Source organism: Sparus aurata, chromosome 11 (assembly GCF_900880675.1).
Source record: "Sparus aurata chromosome 11, fSpaAur1.1, whole genome shotgun sequence".
Lineage (NCBI taxonomy): Eukaryota > Metazoa > Chordata > Actinopteri > Spariformes > Sparidae > Sparus > Sparus aurata.
In genome coordinates, this window is record NC_044197.1 from 31,759,244 (window position 1) to 31,782,224 (window position 22,981).

At 43.2% G+C, this 22,981-nt stretch overlaps 1 protein-coding gene across 2 annotated transcripts; it reads left to right on the top strand.

Moving 5' to 3' along the window:
* The first annotated feature begins 820 nt into the window (after positions 1–820).
* Positions 821–22,730, top strand: atpaf1 (ATP synthase mitochondrial F1 complex assembly factor 1). 2 transcript variants are annotated; one of them, XM_030434225.1, is made up of 9 exons: positions 821–1,062; positions 11,823–11,931; positions 15,867–15,929; positions 17,995–18,057; positions 18,164–18,214; positions 21,028–21,075; positions 21,294–21,389; positions 21,495–21,602; positions 22,173–22,730. In XM_030434225.1, exons 1-9 carry the CDS (start codon positions 842–844, stop codon positions 22,353–22,355), a joined length of 942 nt encoding a protein of 313 aa, XP_030290085.1. In that variant the 5' UTR covers positions 821–841; the 3' UTR covers positions 22,356–22,730. The 2 variants fall into 2 exon arrangements, with proteins under 2 accessions (XP_030290085.1, XP_030290086.1); XM_030434226.1 differs by having other exon boundaries at positions 865–1,127.
* The last annotated feature ends 251 nt before the right edge of the window (positions 22,731–22,981 follow it).

Below are 22,981 nucleotides of genomic sequence, written 5' to 3' on the forward strand. Positions count from 1 at the left end.
CGATTGAGATGCTGTGGCATGACCTTATACGGGCCGTTCATGCTTGAAAACCCTCCAATGTGGCTGAATTAAAACAATTCTGCAAAGAATAGTGGGCCAAAATTCCTCCACAGTGATGTGAAGGATTCATTGCCAGTTATCTCAAACGCTTGATTGCAGTTGTTGCCCCCAAAGGGTGGCAAAACCAGTTATTAGGTTTAGGAGGCAATTCATTTTTCACTTATTGTCAGGTTGGTTTGGATAGCTTTCTTTCCCTTAATAAATGAAATCATTTTTTAAAAACTGCATTTTGTATTTTCTCAGGTTATCTTTGTCTGATATTAAAATGTGTTGGATGATCTGAAACGTGTAAGTGTGACAAAAAAAGCAAAAACAAAATATATCTGTAAATGGGCAAATACTGTAGGTCGTGCGACCTGACCTGAGGAGTTATACACTTCTTTACTCGGTTTATGCCTGGGTATTTTGTGCTTAGGATGGATAGGTATCTGCCTCTGTATGTTGGTAGGTTTGAAGTGAACCGGGATATGATGTTTGTTGAAGATCCTCCTGAGGGGAGAAAATTATGTTTTGTTTTATTCAAATCTCAGATCCAAGCAAAAGTCAACAGGAAAACAGTTGTCATTCCACATCACAAAACACATTGTAATCCTCACAAAACCTTAATGCAATATGTTATCATGACAAGGATTTTTCATTTATTTATTAATATTTTATTTTATTTACCTTCTGCTTCGGTGTAACAAAAATATTTGCCGTACTAACATACAGTAATGCAATATCTACAATAACGTCTCTCGGAACCATTGTATGAAAACTGCTCCCCGCCGGAACATTATAGATGCTGGACGGGAGCAATGAAAAGATGGCGGCGGCCATGGTGCAAATGTCATGTTTGTACCGGGGGATGCTAGCGGTCAGGGCAACCGGCATTAGGACGTTTATCCCAGGGTTGGTCCCGGCGCAGTTCCGAGCGTTCTCCGTCAGTAAGGAGCCGGAGCCGGAGCTGGAGGAGAACCCGTACTACAGCAAGTACCAGGACAAGATCCAGAAGCTGCGCAGGTCAGCGGGCTAATGCAGCTAGCAGCAACAGCGTTCTCCGCGATATCCGGATCCCTGTTAGAAAAGTCTGTTATTTAAAAAGTCACCTTCTTTCTGATCAGTTTAATTGCTATTCAGACTTTTCTTAACGATTTATTCTAATCGATTAATGTTATATTCGGATCACATTCAGACTATCCAGCATTTCCGGCTGGCTCATTACTTACTTACTAATTACTTATACAGATTCTCGGATTGGTATGCTGCTGTTATGCCGCTGTTATTCCACCGACATATGACGGAATGTGCCGCTTGAGATTGTTATGGCACTGAGAGACTGTTGGGTGGGTACCGCTCCCTGATGAATATGCAAATATAATACTGCCACTGGGCTGTTGTGACGACAAGTACTGCCGTAAATGTATACATTTTTTTGTCAATTCTAATTTAACACATTACCGAATATGTTGTTGGGATGTCAGCATATAGACAGTAACTACACGTGGAACTCTTGCAATATGACAGTAAAGTAATGTGTCTAAATTTCTGCCTATAACAGTTACACTAGAAAGAGCTAGCCTTAGGTAAAATGGCTAATGTTAGCCCAGCCACCGTAGCGAGTCTGACTAATCGATAGCAGAAACATTGAGCCAACCAACAAAACAATAGTGGCAGGTTTTCATTATTAGGAGAACACAATAATACATTATTTATATATTACTTATAAAATCTACTTCGCAGGACATTAATTGTTGTGGCATATTATGTATCATCAGAGCTGTTTCTTGCTATAAGCGGACTATGCGGGTGCATAGGGCCCCCACGCCACTAGGGGGCCCCCTCAAGTTGCAAGGTCTGCTGCAATACCTGAGGAATGATCCAAAGGAAAAGCTGTGAAAAGGACCTGACACCCGGCCAGCTGATTGGTCAGATTTGGTGTCTACCACGCCGCGTTGCTATGACGACCAGTACTGCTAAACTAGGAGGGGGCGGGGAATTTCGCGGAGCCGTAAGTTCAAGTCATTAACGGCATGGCGTCCAAACTAGCGTATTCATCTGGCGCAGCAAAAAGAAGAAACTCGATGAAGAAAAACGCTTGCTGGATAAAGGTATGGGGTTTTTTTTTCATTATGTGGGTTGGAGGGGCTAGCTTAAAGGAGAACTTCGGTCGATTTAAACATGCAGCTTCATTGCTCAAGCTACCCTTGACTTGCCAGTACCGAAGACGCGAACACATTTGGTCAAACCATTACAGAGCTCCGTGAACGCAGATTTAGCATTGAACGCTAACAGCATGGGGTCAGAACTTTACACTGTGTTTTAAGCGTCTTAACATGCTCCACATCTCACACCAAAAGTTATGCAACATCAGCAGACACCTTAGCACACAGCACTGTAGCGTGTATGACTCAAACTGAATAAAAAAGTAGTTAAAATAGTGTGTTTGTGCAAGGAGCTACTTACCTGTTTGTTGACATCCGTGTCTTCCGGTAGCTAGACCAAACTAGTCAATCCGTCGAGCGTGCGCTTACTCCCTCACTGGCGGAGACGGAAACGTATTCCAGCATTTTCGTGTTTCTGTTCATAATGTACATGTCTATGTTACAGCCTGTCATGAGCCATGAGCCTGACAATAGCCTGTTTAGCCTGTTAAGTGCACACTCGGTGGATATACTAGTTTGGTCTAGCTACCGGAAGACGCGGATGTCAACAAACAGGTAAATAGCTGCTTGCACAAACACACTGTTTTAACTACTTTTTAATTCATTGTGAGTCATACACGCTACAGTGCTGTGTGCTAAGGTGTCTGCTGATGTTGCATAACTTTTGGTGTGAGATGTGGAGCATGTTAAGATGCTTAAAACACAGTGTAAAGTTCTGACCCCATGCTGTTAGCGTTCAATGCTAAGTCTCCGTTCACAGAGCTCTGTAATGGCTGGACCAAATGTTTTCGCGTCTTCGGTACTGGCAAGTCAAGGGTAGCTTGAGCAATGAAGCTGCATGTTTAAATCGACTGAAGTTCTCCTTTAAATGCCGATTTTTTCAACAGGGGCTGGCTCAATTTGCAGCAGCGTGCCGGGAGGTGCCAGTGCTTGTGCCACTGCATGCCGGGAGGTGCCACTGCGTGCCGGGAGGTGACAGTGCTTGTGCCACTGTTTGCCGGGAGGTGCCACTGCTTGTGCCGCTACCGGTGACATCTGCCGTGGCATCTAGGAGTGCCAGCAGAGATGTCGCGGCAAATGCTGCTGTTTGGGCGAGGTGTCGCGGCAGAAGCTGCTGTTTGGTGGAGGTGCCACTGCTCGTGCTGCTACCCGTGAAATCTGCCATGGCATCTAGCTGTTGGGGGGAGATGTCACTGCTTATGCCGCTGTTTAGGCGAGACAAGAGGGTCTGGCTGCCTCCAGCGTGAGGCTGCTTCCCGTACAGACTCCGCTCTCGGACCGCATCCAGCATAGACATATACATAGACGCCTCATTCAGCGTTGGACCGTATGTCGACGTCTCCGCCATATTGGAGGAGGCAGCTCCGCCCCGTGAACTAATACAAGTCAATGGAGTGAACTTTATAAAGCGCCCTCTACAAAGTGCTACAAGTTAATGCCTCAATTACACATTCACACACGAACGGATATATTCAGGAAACAGAGATGAACCAAAAACAACGTCTGTAACGTTCTCTGATGATTATAAACGTTAACTACTCCTCATATGTTCTGTATACAGGCCCGCACCTAACCATTTTATAATGCTTTTATGAGTGTTTACAGCTGCTAATGTATGTAACGCTGTTACTGTGATAAAACATGACCAGGGTTTAAAATTGGCACCCGCTACTCGCCAAATGCGTGTAAAAATATATTTTGGCGAATAAAATAAATAGGTCACACGCCATTGGCAGGCTGCTTATATTTGCCGACTTTGCTATATAACTTTCAACATAAATGCCAAAAAGTAAAACAGACAGTTTACAGCTACAGCAGATCTACTGATTGCGTTTCAGATTTGTCCCTCGCTGTCCACCGTCATTCAACATTTGAAAATAACAAGTTGCGCAAGGCACGGGTCGGGTATTGGTAAACATAATGACCGGCCACCGCTGTCAACGTTTTTTAAGCCTCTGATTCATGTCTTCATGTCGCTCCGCAAGAAGTCAATTTATTTGTCACAACGAAACTTCATTCAAAGCAGAGGTCCACCAAAGAGCCTGCAACCGTTGCGGAAGGTTCTCTGATGTGTCAGTGTTTCCCCTACATCAGTGTTTCTCAAACTCAAAATAGCCCCAAAACAATATGCCAACTTCAGTTCACAAATTACAACATAAAATGACAGTTTTACCAAAGATACAGGTACTTCATTTTTGTCACACAGCTTGTACAGTGAGATTCTTTTTATTTAACCCATCCCTCAAGGAAGCAATATCATAGTCTCTGTACTCACTCAGTTTTTTTGTCATCTTAATGAGAAGAATGGTGCTGTTTTTTTTTCTGGGCCATGAGTGAAGCAATGTCTGGCTCCAGACTGGACAGTTTCAGTCTCATATCATAGTCCACATTAATCCGGTTGCGCTGCTTTGTTTTCAGACCAACAAGGGAGGAAAATCCAACTTCACAGTTGTAGGTGGTTGGAAACGGCATCAACAATTTCAGAGCAGAGTCAGCCAGCTCAGGGTGCTCAGGCTGGATGTGGAGCCAAAAGTCAGTCAATCCTTTCTCCCTGAAAGTTGTCTGCAGTGTCCCATCTGATGCAATGTCCACAAGGCTGTCAACCTCTCTTGGTGAAAGTTTTGAACTGACTTGCTCAATGTGCGTTTTGTCACCAAATGGATTTCTGATCCACTCAAAGCTTGTGTCTAATTCTGGGAAATATATTCCCAGCTGCGAGTGGAGGTCTTGCAGATGTTGCTTGAAGGATGCAACTGTGCTCCTATCCATGTCCTCTCCAGCAGTGAGGAGAAAATCAGCAAGTGTGGGAAAACTGTCGAATTCTCCGCGATCGAGACGGCCACACCATAATTCCATTTTCATGCGTGTGGCTTTAATTTTGTCTTGGACATTGAACATGGTGACGGTCTTCCCTTGCAGCACCACATTCAAAGTATTGAGAGCGCTGAAAACATCAGCCAAGTATGCCAACTTTGCGAGCCACTGGAAATCATGCATTCTGTCATACAGTTCATCGCTGTGGTGCATTGATAACATTACCTCGTCTCGCAGTTCAAATAGACGGGTGAGAACTTTACCACGCGACAGCCAGCGAACTTCAGTGTGGAACAGGAGTTTTGTGTGTTCGCTCCCCATTTCTTCACACAGAGCTTTAAAAAGACGTGTGTTCAGTGCTATACCTTTGATCTTGTTGACTATTTTCACAGATTCGTCCAGTACTGATTTTAGGCACTGTGGCATTTTTTTCACAGCCAGTTGTTTTCTGTGGATGCAACAGTGTATTGCTGCTGCAGACGGCGCTACTGTGCGAACGCGCGCTACCAGTCTTTTCAGCTTTCCAGTCATTGCAGTTGCGCCGTCGGTGCAAATGCCGACACATCTTGACCAGTCCATGTTATTCGCCATTATGAAATCATTAAGTGACTGAAAAACTGCTTCTCCTGTGGTGTTGGTCGGCAGGGAACGGCAGAAGAGAAAGTCATCATGCACTCCACCGGCATAAATGTATCTCACAAAACACAGCAGATTTGCCTCATTCCCAATGTCGGTAGATTCATCCAACTGTAGTGAGAAGAACTGGCTTTGGCGCAAACGTGTCACCAGCTGATCTTCCACGCTTTCAGCCATAGATTTGATGCGCCGCTGGACGGTGTCATTGGAAAGAGGAATCCTGTTAATTTCGTCGCTGGCTTTCCCCGTTAGCCATCACCTTTGCAGCTGGTTTAACTAAAATTTCACCTATTGAATGAGGTTTTCCAGCTTTAGCGATCAAGAGGGATACCTTGTATGAAGCCTCAGTAGCCTTAGCATTTTCTCCGGGTGCAAAAAACTCTGAAGCCTCTTTTATCATATGCTGCGTGAGTTTGTCGCGTTTCCTTTCAAAAAATCCAGTAGGTTTCCCCATGTACTCCTTGTGTTTAGTTTCCAGATGTCGCTTTAACTTTGCAGGTTTCATAGCCTCGTTAGCTAACGTTTCATAGCACAACACGCAGTGTGGTTTAGGATCCCCCTCGTCGCCAGTCCAAAAAAACGCGAACTGTATGTAGTCACTGTGGTATCTCCGTTTCACCTTAACGGTTGATTTTTCACGTTCATGACGAGTTGGCGGCGGGGTCTGCTTTGACAACGCCGCTGGCGTTGGACCAGCATCCTGGGACTCAACAACTTTTCCTGTCGAGTCAGAATTTTCATCTGCTTTTCTTTTACATGACCCGGTCCTAAGCCACTGATCCATTTGTAACTCGTTTCTGTGCTTGTTCGCACCATACATCCACGCTTTACACCGCTTTGCACAGTCACATTGCCACAGTTGCGGCAGCAGGGTCGCACTTAATTAGACGTAATTTTAGGGTCCACTGCACCGCTCAAGTCAGACAATGCCACAAACAAAAAAAATATTTTGTGATTTTATATGCAAGTTTATTTGATATTGAAAACAACACATATATGTCACAGGCAGTTTGAGAAACACTGAAATTAAAACGCTGACATTTTATAATTTAACACGTGATATGTCACTTGTCACCTCGCGGAGCACTAGGGGTCGCTCACGGACCACCATCTGCTGCGGGATATTCAGCGCTGCCGTTAAAAAAAAAAAAAATGGGCGACTGGCAAATTTAAGCTGAACACAGTGAAAGCACTACACCCTAAGTTGTCTTGAAATCGATTATAATGGTCATTACTGCTATTTGTATAATTTCTACAAGTCAGCGTTTAAGTTGAGTGACTGAAATCCTCGTCATCCTATTCAAAGTCTGCAACAGGCGTCCCATCGAACCGGGGTGAAGTTTGTTTGGATATTCGGCGGATATTCACTCGGGTCCAGCCGCAACTTGACCGAGGTTCACCCAGTGTGAACAGTGTGTTCTAAGAATTTTGGACGTGTGGGGCGAACTTATTCTTTCTTAGCTGCAGCCAACATCGGGACAAACTAATTGTAAAGAGAGACATAGTGGAATCGTATATTTTCCTGCTTTTTTGTCCTTTGCCAATCAGGAAGAGGAAGAAGTAGTAGTTTAGATAGTTCCCTACTAAAAAACAATCAGTGGGCAATTAACAGTTATCTCTATACTGTTTAGCTACAGGAAATCTGGTTGTGATTGTGAACACTTCAGCGGCAGGTCAAAACATATTTTGGCCGGTAAAATTTCCCTACCTGCCATTGGTCAAAAATCTAATTTTATACCCTGTACATGACAGTTAAATATTGAATCCTTCCATAATAACCACATCCTGACATGTAAATGTAACAGATGTGTGAATAAAAAACACCACCATCATTTTTATAAATACAGTAATTTTTTTATGATCTAAGTACTAATAATAACAATCATGGAGACAAAAAATTAACAAAGTCTGCAAATCAAGATCAGAAACTGCAGCAGCAGTGAGTCTGCTTTCTTTTTTTCAGCAGTGAAGAGATATACTCCATGACAGAACATTATAACATATGATAATGTATACAATAACATTTCATGGTAAAAAAAAAAAAAAGTGAAGTTGCAGCAGGCTACTATTATAAATATGCACCATATATAGTTTTCATTATTATTATTATTAGTAGTAGTAGTAGTAGTAGTAGTATTTTTCTGCATATTCTTGACTTTGAATGGGAGCATCTACGCTGCAATTTCCCATCGGCCATCAATAAAGTATTTCTGATTCTGATTAATATATTATGACGTCAGTTGTCCATATTTAAAATTTTAATTTAATGAAACAAGTTGACAGTATGGGAGACAGACGTCACATTTACATGTCAGGATCTGGTTATTATAGACACAGATTGAATATTTAACTGTCATGTATCATCACAGTAACAGCGTTATACATTAGCAGCTGTAAACACTCATAAAAACATTATAAAATGGTTAGGTGCGGGCCTGTATACAGAACATATGAGGAGTAGTTAATGTTTATAATCATCAGAGAACGTTACAGATGTTGTTTTTGGTTCCTCTCTGTTTCCTGAATATATCCGTTCGTGTGTGAATGTGTAAATGAGGCATTAACTTATAGCACTTTGTAGAAGGCGCTTTATAAAGTTCACTCCATTGACTTGTATTAGTTCACGGGGCGGAGCTGCCTCCTCCAATATGGCGGCGACGTCGACGTACAGTCCAACGCTGAATGAGGCGTCTATGTATCTGCCTATGCTGGATGCGGTCCGAGAGCGGAGTCTGTACGGGAAGCAGCCTCACGCTGGAGGAGGCCAGACCCTCTTGTCTCGCCTAAACAGAGGCATAAGCAGTGACATCTCCCCCCAAAAGCTGCATCTGCCGCGACATCCCTCCTGGCACTCCTGGATGCCACGGCAGATGTCACGGGTAGCGGCACAAGCAGTGGCACCTCCACCAAACAGCAGCTTCTGCCGCGACACCTCGCCCAAACAGCGGCAATTGCCGCGACATGTGCTGCGACATCCCTGCTGGCACTCCTGGATGCCACGGCAGATGTCACCGGTAGCGGCACAAGCAGTGGCACCTCTCGGCAAACAGTGGCACAAGCACTGTCACCTCCCGGCACGCAGTGGCACCTCCCGGCATGCAGTGGCACAAGCACTGGCACCTTCCGGCATGCAGTGGCACCTCCGGCAAACAGCGGCACCTGCCGCGACTGCTAGCGGCACCTAGCTGCGGCATCTGGGGGTGCCACCAGAGATGCCGCAGCTGGGTGCCGCTGCCGCAAATTGAGCTTGCTGTCTCTCCATTTTTTTAGCTAGCTTAAGTGTTTGCTTTAGGAGATGGCTAAAATAAAATGTATCTCACATGTGAATGCCATAACACTGATTGACTGGAGTGACACCCGTTTTGGTGAATCAGGTCCAGTTCGTTGGCATTTTATTTGTGAGGGAGGGTGTGTGTGTTAGGCAGATATCTGTCATGTCTGCTGGATCCTCATCCAGTGGAGCTGCTGGTCCGTCATAGACCTCCTCTGCTCTTCAATATTTGTCACATAACATCACTTTAGGATTGTTTTTATGATTAATTTATCAATTTTAGTGTTTCCTCAGTTTGTAGGTCTCTAATGTGAAGTGTGCTAAACAACCCTAATGCATATGAGGCCTACTGTAGATTATTATGGACTATTGTGGCAGTAAATTATTGCTCTGAGTGGATTATTGTTAACTCTACTGAGCTAGTTGCGTCTTTCTTTTCCACATTTATGAGAATATTTATTGTAACAATATAATTTGAACACATTTGCCTACATTTAGTTATGTTTTTGATGTAATACTTTGTTTTATTCAAAAGAATCATAATAACACAAATTAAAGTCAATTTAAAGTGAACTATACTATATAGGACCGTTTGTGATGGCCACAGAATATATGTTAAGACCAAATCATCAGTTAAGCAAGTAGTTCACTTTGTAATACTCTGTGAAATATAAACTAAGATATTCCTTCAATATCACATAAAGCTCATCAGTCATTTATCTTTGATTTATAACTCTTTAAAACTGCTTAAAAGTCACTTTGAAATTGGGTGCATGCTTTAAAGGGACACTGTGCTGTATATTGCAAGGTTTAAAATAAAAACAGATTATGAATTTCTCCATTAGTGTAACATGACTCAATTATATAGTATGAATATTTGCTTAGGATCTGTTTGGCTTGGTAACCTGAGGAGTTTCGTCTTTGCAGGAGCAATTCTGAAGTATTTTGGAGCCGCAGAACTGGAAGCAGCACTGCCGCCTTCAGCACCAGAGACTGACAAGCAACTCTCATATGCTGGCAAGGAAGCAGAAATTTTGAGGTGGGGCTTAGGGTAGATCTGCTTAAAACACAAGACTCAGATGATACTGATAATCATCACAAAGTGGTGTGATTGTGTTATATAGTTCTGTATGGTTCCTTTAAAGTATTGTTTTTATTGTTGGTTTGTTTTCATTGTTGCATTTTTATTGTCTGCTGGTTTATTGTGTTGGTCCTGAAGGGCTTGTGTTACATTTGAAAGGTTTCTTACTACCTTAACAGTATTATTCTTGTTAGTTTTTTTGTTTTTATTGTTTACATATTGATATGGATGCTGGCTCATTGTGATTTTCTTTTCTAAGTAATAGCGTATTTTATTTTCTCGACAACTTTAACTTTAGTTTTGGGTGTATGTATGTCATATGTTTAATGTCAACTTAAAATAAAATAAAATTGAGGAACACTCCATCAGTTTCATTTATTGACCTATCAAGGTTCCCTATTGTTTACCTTGTATTATCATTTTCTATCAGTTCAACTTACTAGTGTGGGTCAACTTAAGATGTTTGATTTTAATTTGAGAGAGGTTTTCACGACTCTAGCCTGTTTTCCTCTTAAAATGTAATAGATTGTTGCATCTTTATGGTTCACCCAAAAAGGTTAGGAATCTGTCCATCGTAGTTTGACAAAATAGCGACCCCCAAACAGCATCTTGCATAGGGCCCCCAAAAAGACAGAAACAGCCTTGTGTATCATGCTCATTAGTGAACATGATACATAATATGCCATAATTGGTTGGCTCAACGTTTCTGCTATCAGTTAGTCAAACTGGCAACAGTGGCTGGGCTAACATTAGCCATGTTAGCTAAGGCTAAATTATAGGCAGAAATTTAGACATGTGTTGAGCTAGCATTGTCAATAAAGATTTTAAAAAAATGTTTACATTTACGGCAGTACTTGTCGTCAAACCAGCCCAGTGGTATTACATTTGCATATTCATCAGGGGGCGGCACCCCTCCAAAATGTGTCGGTGGAATAATAGCGGCATAACAGCAGCATACCACTCCGAGAATCCGTATGCCAGTCTGGGGATCGGTGTATACCACTCCGAGCATCTGTATGTCAGTCTGGGGATCGGTATATGCAGCTGAGTAGCAATCGACATACCTTTAGCCACTTTTGGACCTCGGCGTCACTCCAATACCAAACTCATGCATTTACCTAACGCACTTTTGACATAGTAATGAGCTGATGAGTCTAAAAAACATTAATTTGATTTATACAAATGTAGTTTTATGCCGAAAGTAGTATGTTAATGTAATTGAGTTTTTTGGCTGAAGGGTAATTTCCCGTTCTAAGAGGAGCGATGGAGAACTGATGGGTGATATTTGAGCACAACCAAAATGCATTTTTGGGGGCTTTGATTTATTAGCTTGGCAAATCTTTTGCAGCTTCTGAAGAGTAAAACATATCACAGATTCCTTTTGTCTGACCATGAAACCAAATCTTAACTTTTGGGATTTTTATTTTTTTTTTGATAAAATTGTCAGGCCACATGTGCTATTGGATGAAGCTCAAACCTTGGACAGGTCATCAATAAAAGTGACACCTTTTTGTTTTTTGAACACTGCTATGAAAATGTGGAATAGTTTCACATGATTACTTTCATTCATAGTGCACTGAAACTATGTAAATAAGTAACTGACAGAATGGATGGAAGTCAGAAAAAGGTTAGCATAGACAGCTATGTTTTAATAAGGGGAAACGTGCAAAACTACTTCTGTTGATTAGTTACCATGCAGTCTGAAGAATGTGGTAGGTAGCGGTGGACAGGGCAGGTTGAGGCACATTTGCCAGAAATCTAAATTATTGTTTGCTTGGTTTGGTGTTAAACTGATTTCTTTCCATTTTGTTGTCAGTGCCAAACCACAGGAGTTCAAGGCCCGAGTGGAGAAAAGGAATGAGTTCAAGAATGAAATTCTTGGACACTCGAAGCAGGCGGAGTTCATCAGGCTCATGGAGCACAAGGTGGAGAATCACGACTTGAAACTTGAAAGTATTCATTTAGCAACCAGCAATATTAAACCTGAAGTCAGAAAGTTTAACACAGGCAGACATTTTTAGTTTAAACTGATGACGGTGTGCATTGTAATCCATCCATCCATCCATTTTCGTCCGCTTATCCGGGGCCGGGTCGCGGGGGCAGCTGCCTGAGCAGGGACACCCAGACTTCCCTCTCCCCTGACACTGCCTCCAGCTCTTCCGGGAGGATCCCAAGGCGTTCCCAGGCCAGCTGAGTGACAAAGTCACACCAACGTGTCCTGGTTCTTCCTCGGGGTCTCCTCCCGGCGGGACATGCCAGGAACACCTCCCGAAGAAGGCGTCCTGGGGGCATCCGAAACAGATGCCCGAGCCACCTCAGCTGGCTCCTCTCGATGTGTAAGAGCAGCGGCTCTACTCCGAGCTCCTCCCGGGTGACAGAGCTCTTCACCCTATCTCTAAGGGAGCGCCCTGCCACCCTGTGGAGGAAACTCATTTCGGCCGCTTGTATCCGGGATCTTATTCTTTCGGTCATGACCCAAAGTTCATGGCCATAGGTGAGGGTAGGAATGTAGATTGACTGGTAAATCGAGAGCTTCGCCTTTCGGCTCAGCTCTCCCTTCACCACGACAGACCGATTCAACGACCGCATTATTGCGGCCGCTGCACCGATCTGCCTGTCAATCTCACGCTCCATCCTTCCCTCACTCGTGGACAAGACCCCAAGATACTTAAACTCCTCTACTTGAGGCAGGAACTCTCCCCCAACCCGGAGGGAGCAAGCCACCTTTTTCCGGTCGAGAACCATGGCCTCGGATTTGGAGGTGCTGATTCTCATCCCAGCCGCTTCACACTCGGCTGCAAACCGCCCCAGGACATGCTGGAGGTCCTGGCTCGAAGGAGCCAACAAGACCACATCATCTGCGAAAAGCAGAGATGAAATCCAGTGGCTCCCGAACCAGATCCCCTCCGGCCCGTGGCTGCGCCTAGAAATTCTGTCCATAAGAATAATAAACAGAACCGGTGACAAAGGGCAGCCCTGCCGGAGTCCAACATGCACCGGGAACAGGTCTGACTTACTGCCGGCAATGCGAACCAAGCTCCTGCTCCGGTCGTACAAGGACCGTACAGCCCTTAACAGAGGGCCTCCGACCCCGTACTCCCGGAGCGCCTCCCACAGAATGCCACGAGGGACACGGTCGAATGCTTTCTCCAAGTCCACAAAACGCATGTGGACTGGTTGGGCAAACTCCCATGAACCCTCGAGCACCTTGCGGAGGGTATAGAGCTGGTCAAGTGTTCCACGGCCAGGACGAAAACCGCATTGTTCCTCCTGGATCCGAGGTTCGACTATCGGCCGAATTCTCCTCTCCAGTACCCTGGAATAGACTTTCCCAGGGAGGCTGAGGAGTGTGATCCCCAATAGTTGGAACACACCCTCCAGTACCCCTTTTTGAATAGGGGGACCACCACCCCGGTCTGCCAGTCCAGAGGCACTGTCCCCGACTGCCACACGATGCTGCAGAGACGTGTCAGCCAAGACAGCCCCACAACATCCAGAGACTTGAGGTACTCAGGGCGGATCTCATCCACCCCCGGTGCTTTGCCACTGAGGAGCTTCCGGACTACCTCAGTGACTTCGGCTTGGGTGATGAATGAGTCAACCTCTGAGTCCCCAGCCTCTGCTTCCTCTATGGAAGGCGTGTCAGTGGGATTGAGGAGATCCTCGAAGTATTCCTTCCACCGCCCGACGATGTCCCCAGTTGAGGTCAACAGCTCCCCACCTCCACTGTAAACAGTGTTGGTGGAGGACTGCTTCCCCCTCCTGAGGCGCCGGATGGTTTGCCAGAATTTCTTCGAGGCCGACCAGTAGTCCTCCTCCATGGCCTCCCCGAACTCTTCCAGGACCCGAGTTTTTGCATCCGTGACTGCCCGTGCTGCCGCACGCTTGGCCTGCCGGTACCCGTCAGCTGCCTCAGGAGTCCCCCGGGCCAGCCAGGCTCAGTAGGACTCCTTCTTCAGCTTGACAGCAACCCTTACTTCCGGGGTCCACCACTGGGTTCGGGGATTGCCGCCGCGACAGGCACCGGAGACCTTACGGCCACAGCTCCGGACAGCCGCGTCAACAATGGAAGTGGAGAACATGGTCCATTCGGACTCAATGTCCCCAGCCTCCCTCGGGATCTGGTCAAAGCTCTCCCGGAGGTGGGAGTTAAAGATCTCCCTGACAGAGGGTTCCGCCAGAGGTTCCCAGCGGACCCTCACAATACGTTTGGGTCTTCCAGGTCTGTCCAGCTTCCTCCCCTGCCAGCGGATCCAACTCACCACCAGGTGGTGATCAGTTGACAGCTCAGCCCCTCTCTTCACCCAAGTGTCCAAGACATACTGCCGGAGGTCAGATGACACGACCACAAAGTCGATCATTGACCTCCGGTCTAGGGTGTCCTGGTGCCACGTGCACATATGGACACCCTTATGCTTGAACATGGTGTTCTTTATGGACAAACTGTGACTAGCACAGAAGTCCAGTAACAAAACACCACTCGGGTTCAGATCGGGGAGGCCGTTCCTCCCAATCACACCCCTCCAGGTAACACTGTCGCTGCCCACGTGGGCGTTGAAGTCCCCCAGTAGAACGACGGAGTCCCCGGTTGGAGCACTCTACAGTACCCCTCCCAGGGACTCCAAGAAGGCCGGGTACTCTGCACCGCTGTTCGGCCCATAAGCCGAGACAACGGTGAGAGTCCTATCCCTGACGCGGAGGCGCAGGGAAGCGACCCTCTCGTTCACTGGGGAAAACTCCAACACATGGCGGCTGAGCTGAGGAGCTATAAGCAAGCCCACACCAGCTCGCCGCCTCTCACCGCGGGCAACTCCAGAATAGAAGAGAGTCCAGCCTCTCTCAAGGAGTTGGGTTCCAGAGCCCAGACTGTGCGTGGAGGTGAGCCCGACTATTTCTAGCCGGTGCCGCTCAACCTCCCGCACCAGCTCAGGCTCTTTCCCCCCCAGCGAGGTGACATTCCATGTCCCCATGGCTAGAGTCACCATCCGGGGATTGGGTCGCCGGGGCCCCCGCCCACGACTGCCACCCATATCCCACTGCACCGGCCATTGTAATGTCCTCAGTAATTTCTCAAAGCAATACTCTTGTCAGCATATGTTTATATTGTAAATAATAGAGAATAAATAGCAAGTATTTTTCTCTAGTTTTTATTTCTTTCTTTGTCTGTGGCAGCTCTTGAACACACTGTATGAATCAGGGTTCGTACGGGTGCTTGAAATCCTTGAAAGTGCTTGAATTTCAATGTTGCATTTTCAAGGTCTGAAAAGTGCTTGGATTTTAGTTTAAGTGCTTGAAAGTGCTTGACATTATAACTCTGTGTCTTGGCAAGATTGGGATCAGACTGGATAGTTTGCTTAGTACAAAGAGAAATAAAATCAGTGTGTGTGTGTATCATCACACATGCAGCCTAGAGAAGGATGGCTGAGGAGAAGGCTAATTTGATGCAATTTGGACTGATGACATGTTCAGTATTAATGAACTTTGATGAATAGGCGAACAACTTAAAAAAAGAAAATTACATGGTGTTCTCAGGTATCTCCTTGTCTCGGTGCAAGTGTGCCTGAAGATCGCAAGTGGCTTCCCTTTTTTTGGATAAAACTCCTTTAATTTCTAAAGTTTTTGCTATTATGAAACATCATTTTAGATGTTTACAGCATAATACAATGTACATAATTGTGATAAAAAAAAAAAATAATAATCATGAGTATATATATTCCTGTAGATATGTATTTTACCCCAGCGATAAGGTACTGGAAAAGTTTGAAAATGACCCTTAAAAGTGCTTGAAAAGTGCTTGAATTTGACTTTGAAAATTATGTACGAACCCTGATGAATGTGAGTTTTTGTTGAATCTTTGCAGATGGAGAAAAGAGACAAAATGGCTGCTAAAGATGGAGCTTCAGGAAGTTTCACAAAGAACATGGTGAGATGAGAGCGAATGGACAGTGTAATCTGCCTCATCTTGCATAATATTGATTTTCCTTCACTCTAAAATTGTTCTGATTTTTTGGTTTTATTTAAGAATCGTCTTGATTTAAAAATTTATTTTGCTAATTAATAAGATTTTATCATTTTCAAAGTAATTACAAAAGTTTCTACACACCTCATCAAATGACGTTGTAATTATTTTTTCTGACTAATGGTCTAAAAACCCCAAACGATTGATTGACAATGATGTAAAACAGTGGTTCTCAACCGGTGGCGCGGATACTCTCCCGGGGGGGCGCAAGTAGGCTACAGGATGGGAGGGAAAACAAAAATCTGAAAAAAAAAAATCACGAAAATTCCCCCCATGTCGAAATGCAAGTGGTTGGACTATTATAACACACAAACAAATCATCCTTGTGGAGACATTTTTTTTTGTCAAAAGCGACTACCGACAAATCTAGTGACTTTTACTGGTGTTATTGGAGACTTTTGTGGTGTTTGGAGACTCTGACTTGAAAGCACGTATCACTCTGCAGTTACTGTACTCAACGAGTCCCTCCCGCGAACAAAAGAACTCACAGGCGGTCAGTCTCTCAGTAGCCTCGTGCAGCAGTCCAGCCTGCAGTCAGAGCAGAGAGGAGACACACACCACTCCGCGGCCATGCACATCCGCGATTCATTTGCGGGGTACGGAGCGGGGTGTAAATGTACCGTATATTACCAAATAATAGCCGGGTTTCAATTAACCGCAGGGTCCCCTTTAAATGCTGGGTGCAGGTGTATATTTTGATAAATAACCACAGGGGAAACACCTGGGAAACACCCCGACGTCATCATCATGACGTCTACCGTCACGTCTCTTTAGGAGCGGCAGCGCAGCTTTCTGTGTGAATTACATGAATTACAATTACTGCGCTGCCGCTCCTAAATAAATGCCGAATCTAATTCATTTATTTTTTTTTAATCAAGGAAGAAGACGTGACTACTGACACTGCACGTTTTTCTTCTTCGCCTTTTTCACACGTGTTGTGCTGCTTTCTGTCAGTCAGTATCACATTGATGATCGCCATGGCTCCGGTGCTGCAAAAAAATAAAAAGTACGATTTGAAATTCAAACGTTTTTTTGTAAAATATGCAGAGTAAAACTCGGGAGAAGCAGCCGCTAGACATCTGTCGACCCCAAGAGAGTGAAAGACTGGCAAAAAAATCAAATTGAGCTTCAGCGTCTGTCCGAGGAGGACAGCAACAGGGCCAGGCTGCCTGCTGGAGGGAGGAAGAAGGTGAGCGAGGAGGCTGAGATAAACATGCAGGGATGAGTTATCAGCAAATGGGCACGCCACGAGAGAGTGTCCCGCAAAATGATCAGGGTGATGGTGAAACAAATGTACGCCACCGTGAGTGACAGCAGAGATGAGGAGTTTGCAGCGAGTGCTGGTTGGATGAATCGTTTCCTCCACCGCAACAACTTAAGAAGGATGCCAGAGAATTCACCGAGAAGCTGGAGAAGTTTGTGACATTTTCACCACGGGTTTTTTGTGAGGAAGGAATTAAACGCCTGTCCCAAATTGCCGCCTGGTCTGTTAAGTGATTGAAACAAATAAACGCCCCGACTATTATTTGGTATTGTACGGTATAATAACTCTACCGGCCCGGGGAGAGAGACATGCATCACAGTGCTCAGCTGCAGACACAGCAGAGAGGTGACGAGACGCGACTCATCATGACTGACAGCTGCGTTGAACCAGCTTTGGGGGGGCCCAGCTTGCAAAAGGTTGAGAACCCCTGATGTAAAACAAAGAAGAGCATCAAGTACTCAGATCTGAAATCAGAAAACTTGTGGATTTTATAATTGTCACAGATTAATTTGGAAGTTAAATTTATGTTATTCTTTAATCTTGTCATGAGTTTGTATTATTTGAACCAAATGTGCCCTCATGAACCAATGACAAAAATGAAGACTAAACTGTTTTCTTTGTGGATTTCACAATGTTAAAAAAGATGATGATGATGATGATGATGATGTGTGCACCTGTAAGTGACTGTAATATGTTGTCCTTCAGACACTGGGCTCCATTCTCAACATGGAGATGATCCAGGACAAGACAGGAGAGGAAATAGCAGAGGTGGGGGGGGGGGGGGGGGGTCACCTAAACCTTTCATCTAATTTAACCGCCAAGAGTCACATCGCCTCCTGTTGCAGTTAAACAACTTCTGTGATCTCTTTCTCAGCTTTGGATGAAATATTATTCGACCAAAGACACAGTCAGTGCCGCCATCCCGGTGAGTTTAACACCAGGACACAACATTCAAATTGATTAAAGTCATTTCATTTTATTTTACTGAATGAACCAAATCAGGTTTGTGCCTCAAACATATTTTCTGTGTGTCTGATTTGTACCTTTGTTGCAGAAGACAGTTATGTTTTCCGTTCCTGTGCGTTTATTTACTTGTTTATTTTTAAATCTTTATTGACAAGTAAGGAACATTACAATCATGAAGTCAGACAAAAAGAGATTTCATGAAACAGAGAAATGTTATGAAGCAAATAACTAATCACGAGAAATGATAATAGAAAATGATAATAGTAGAAAATAATATACATTTAAAAAAAAAAGGTACATACATTGGTCACGCAGAGAGTACCGATTACATAAACTCTGTACATTCACTGATAATAACTATTTTTTTAATTATTATTATTCGATAGATATTAAGATTATACATTCATCAGGCTATCATAATATTGAAGAAATGGTTAATTTTTTTTGCCTTTTACAATTCTGAGAGACTTAAGAATTCAATTAGAAACACAAGTTTAAGGTGTTTCAAGTAGAAACACCTTGAACTTCGGCTTAGCTTTCAAAAATCTGTGTTTGTGTATACAGAACTTACAAGAGAGAGTGAAGAAATTGGTTCAAATTCAATAGATTTGTTACAATGAGTAAAATAATAAAAAACGTCTTTTTTGGTGAATTGGTATGAGACACTAGGAAAGTTAAATAAATGGATTCTCAAGTCCATCCAAAAATCATGCCCAACATTACATTCACAAAATGCATGAGCAATAGATTCCTCCACATCACAGAAGACACATTTAGTATCCATATCCATAAACCTAGATAGCATTGCATTGCAAGGGTAGTTTTTTTGTAAAATGTTAAAATGTATTTCTTTAATCTTATTAGAGATGCAAATTTTATAAGGCAGTAACCATGCTTTTTTCCAGTCAGTATCATCAATGAACTCATCCCAGTAGAATTTCCCTCTTGGAGAACATTTCTTTTTAGCATGGCTAGCATTCCTTATGAATTTATTATCACATTTTTTATCCAGCAGAGGGCGACCATCAATAATTAGTTTGGAGTCAATTCTTGCACTTGTGCTGTGGGAAAGATGATATTTCATCAACTGTATGGCACCAGAAGGAATTGCCTGGCATACAAGACTAAATTCTTTAAATCTAATAGGAAATTCAAAAATACTGAGAAAATCATTATAAGAGAGGAGGTTACCATGTTTATCAAATAAGTCAATAATGAAAGATATGCCCTTTGAATGCCAAAAGGGAAGTTAGATAGATTTGTTTTTTATTTTAATTTCTTTAATGCAGGGCTTTATTAGGGTAAAAGTTATGAATATAAAGAATATTCCATGCTAAGAGGGCTTGTCTGTGAAAGTTAGACATTTTGAGAGGAAGTCTACAAGGAGAATAATTACAATTTAAGAGAAACTGTAAACCACCGCATTTTTTAAAGATGTTGCAGGGAATGAAATACCATAAGGAATCTTCACCATTGAGCAAGCATCTTCTCAATCGATTAATTTTGAAGGTGTCATTGATGTCAACGAAGTTGATGACTTCAAAGACCCCCTTCAGACCTTTTATTTGAAAGTTCAAAAAGGTGTTAACATCTTACAGGTGGATTCGAAAGAGCATAAAGATAAAGCTGGATATACAAAGCGAGAGAGACCTTCCACTTTGGAGAGAAAAACTCAATGATACCAATGATAGAGAGATCACTTTGAAGCCAGTCGTTAAGAATACTGTTTAAGTTTAACCTAGGAAGAAAATTGCGATTTTGGCGTATAATTTGGTTTTTACAGATGTGAATACCTAAATATTTGACAGAACAGAATCTATAACAGGTATACCACATATTACTTGGTCATTTGATTTATGAAGGCAGAGAATTTCACAAATATTCAAGTTTAAATATAGACCAGAGGCTTGGGGAAAAAATGTCGATGGATTTAAAAGCAAAAGGAATTTGATCTTTATCTTTCAGAAACAGTGTAGTGTCATCAGCAAGCTTTAATTTCCTTATTAAAAATGGATTTGCCTTGCATAAGAGTGTTATTCAGAATACTAATAGACATTAGCGCCACCACCAATATAAAAAGAAAAGGAGAGATGGGGCATCATTGTCGAACGCCTCTGTGGATACAAAATCTTTTGGAAGTGTTGTGGTAATTAATAATGGAACTGTTGATGTCTTTATTCAACATTTTGATAGCGGAGATAAAATTTGATCCAAAGCCAAACATCTCCAGGGAGGCGAAGAGAAATCTGTGTTCTACAGTGTCAAAGGCTTTGCAAAAAAGTCCAGAAATAGGATAATGGCTTCTGAGTCAGTAGACTCAGCATAATCAACCCAATCTAGAGCCAGTCTTATATTACATCTTATATGACGACCCTTCATGAAACCTGTCTGTGTTTCATTGATATGAGGTCCTGTGTGTTTATTTTTGTTTATTAATCTTTTTAGATGACACGACATCTTACATCCACAGTGGACAGTCACACTATTAAGTTCCAGAACATGGGATTCATTTTAGTTTTTAATCCAGATTCAGTGGCACACCCAGATTTAATCTCTATCCTTTTGCGTCAAAATCCTGAACCCTCAGGTGTTGAAGTTTATTATTCTATCTAGATTCCAGAGTTTAAAATTAATAATGTTTTTGCTGCTGTACAATGAAGGTTGTAAAACAATTTATGGTAAACAGTTTCATAGATCTAACAATGATGAACAATGTTCACATTGGCTCATGCGCAGTAATGATCTAAAAACCTGTCTACTCTTCCATTACAGGCTGAGATCTACAAATTGATTTTCAGCAGATCACAGTCCTGCCAGACGGTACGATCACTGCTGCTCACACTGAGACATAATGATGAAACACTGCTGAAATTGAACTGGTGTACATGACCTACCAGTCTGTCATCCAAAAACAGTGGTTAATTTTTTGTTCAGATTTTTGGCTAAATGGCTGCAAAGAACCAGATTGTGAATACATGAAATCATTTTGAATAATCTGATTAGCCAGAATATGCATCAAATATTCCTTTCCCCCTCAGTTCCTCTACGCGTTGCCTCAGCGGGAGGGTTATGAGTTCTTGTTGGGTCAGTGGTCGGGACACGAGCTGCACTTCACGTCCCTCATCAACGTGCAGGTAAACACGGCAGTCGCTGCTATAAATATATTTCTTCTTCTCAGTCTGAAGAGTTTTACCTGGAGTGGATAACCACTGTTTTTATTTCTCTTTGTTGTTGTCTAGACAATGGGCGAGAACGCGCCCAGTCAGCTGATCCTCCACCACTACCCAGAGCTGAAGGAGGAGAAGGGCGTGGTCCTGATGATGGCCGAGATGGACCCCAAGTTTATAGTGAGTCCTAGTTTACCTGTGTGGACTCACTCATTTTGATTAATAAGATTATTACAAACTTCACAAATTGTTACACTAATAGATGGAACATTTTTATTGGCTGTGGCTGCAGACTCAAGCTGTATCGGTGGACCTTGCTGCTCTTTTTCCTCATCTTTAACAATTATTCACGGGTGTCATACGTTACACACTTACGTTAACACTTTCGCTCATATTATTTTCCACTAATCTTCCACACTCTATCAGCTTGGGGAAGCTTTTACAGCAGCAGATAAATGCTCATAGTTCAGTCATAGACAGAGTACAAAGTGTCTGCACGTCCTTAATTCAATTTCATAAATATCAGACCTAGAACTTAAATTTATTAAATGGTGTCAAATTTAAATTTGTTTCTTTTAATTGTGAAAATATTTTTGGTTCCAATTGAATTTATCCATCTTATAATTTCTTTATTTTAAAAACTTTTCAAGATTTTCTTTGTGAAAGTCCAAAGTGTTGAATGGAGAGTTTGATAAATACCCCTAGACACCTGTATATGTCAAACTGTCTGTCCCTCCCTCCTCCTCACAGACTGTCCACCAGGCTCAGTGCTTGGCCAATCAGGTGCAGCTATTCTACGGCACGCAGAGGCAGGAAACGTACCGATTGGTGGAGACTTTTAACCACCACCCTACAGACTTCAAACACATGTCGGTGATCGCGGAGTTGGAGCAGAGTGGACTGGGGCCAACGGTCTCCCTTGGAGGATCGTAGTGAGACCAGAGAAGAACTAAAGCTGGCTTATCTGGAACTGTTGGTCTTCATTTAATATGTGCTCCTTCACTCAGCATATTTTCACAGAGATGCACCTGTCCTACAGATTGTACATAAAGCTTGCAACAGCAACTGTAATTTGGGTGAAAGAATTAAAGGAGCATCAGGAGCCTCTTTTGAACGGTGACTGGGACTGGATCGTCTCAAGACGTCTCCTCCACATCTTTTCATTGTGTACAACCCCAGGAGAATAATGTTTTGATTTGTTCTACAATACACACTTGTATCCTGCCCTCCACAAAAGACTGTTAGCTCGACAACTGCTCAGAAAAAAGTTCAAATAAATCTTCGATAGCCCCAAATGTTTTAAACTGACTGCTTTTGTGCCTCCATTTCTATTTCTCACACAAAGGTCCTTGGTGTGTCATTGGAGACTACTTTGACTGTTATGAAGTATGCAGTGGCCAGGGGGACATAAGGAGATGTGTATTTCACTTAAATGTCATCAATGAGTGTTACAACCAGGGCCTAGGGGAAACCCTGGTGCAACAAGAGATTGGGACTCCCCTCCTCCCATCCTCCAAGCACCAGCAGCAAAGAGCATTTTTAAATAGTTTTATTCAAAA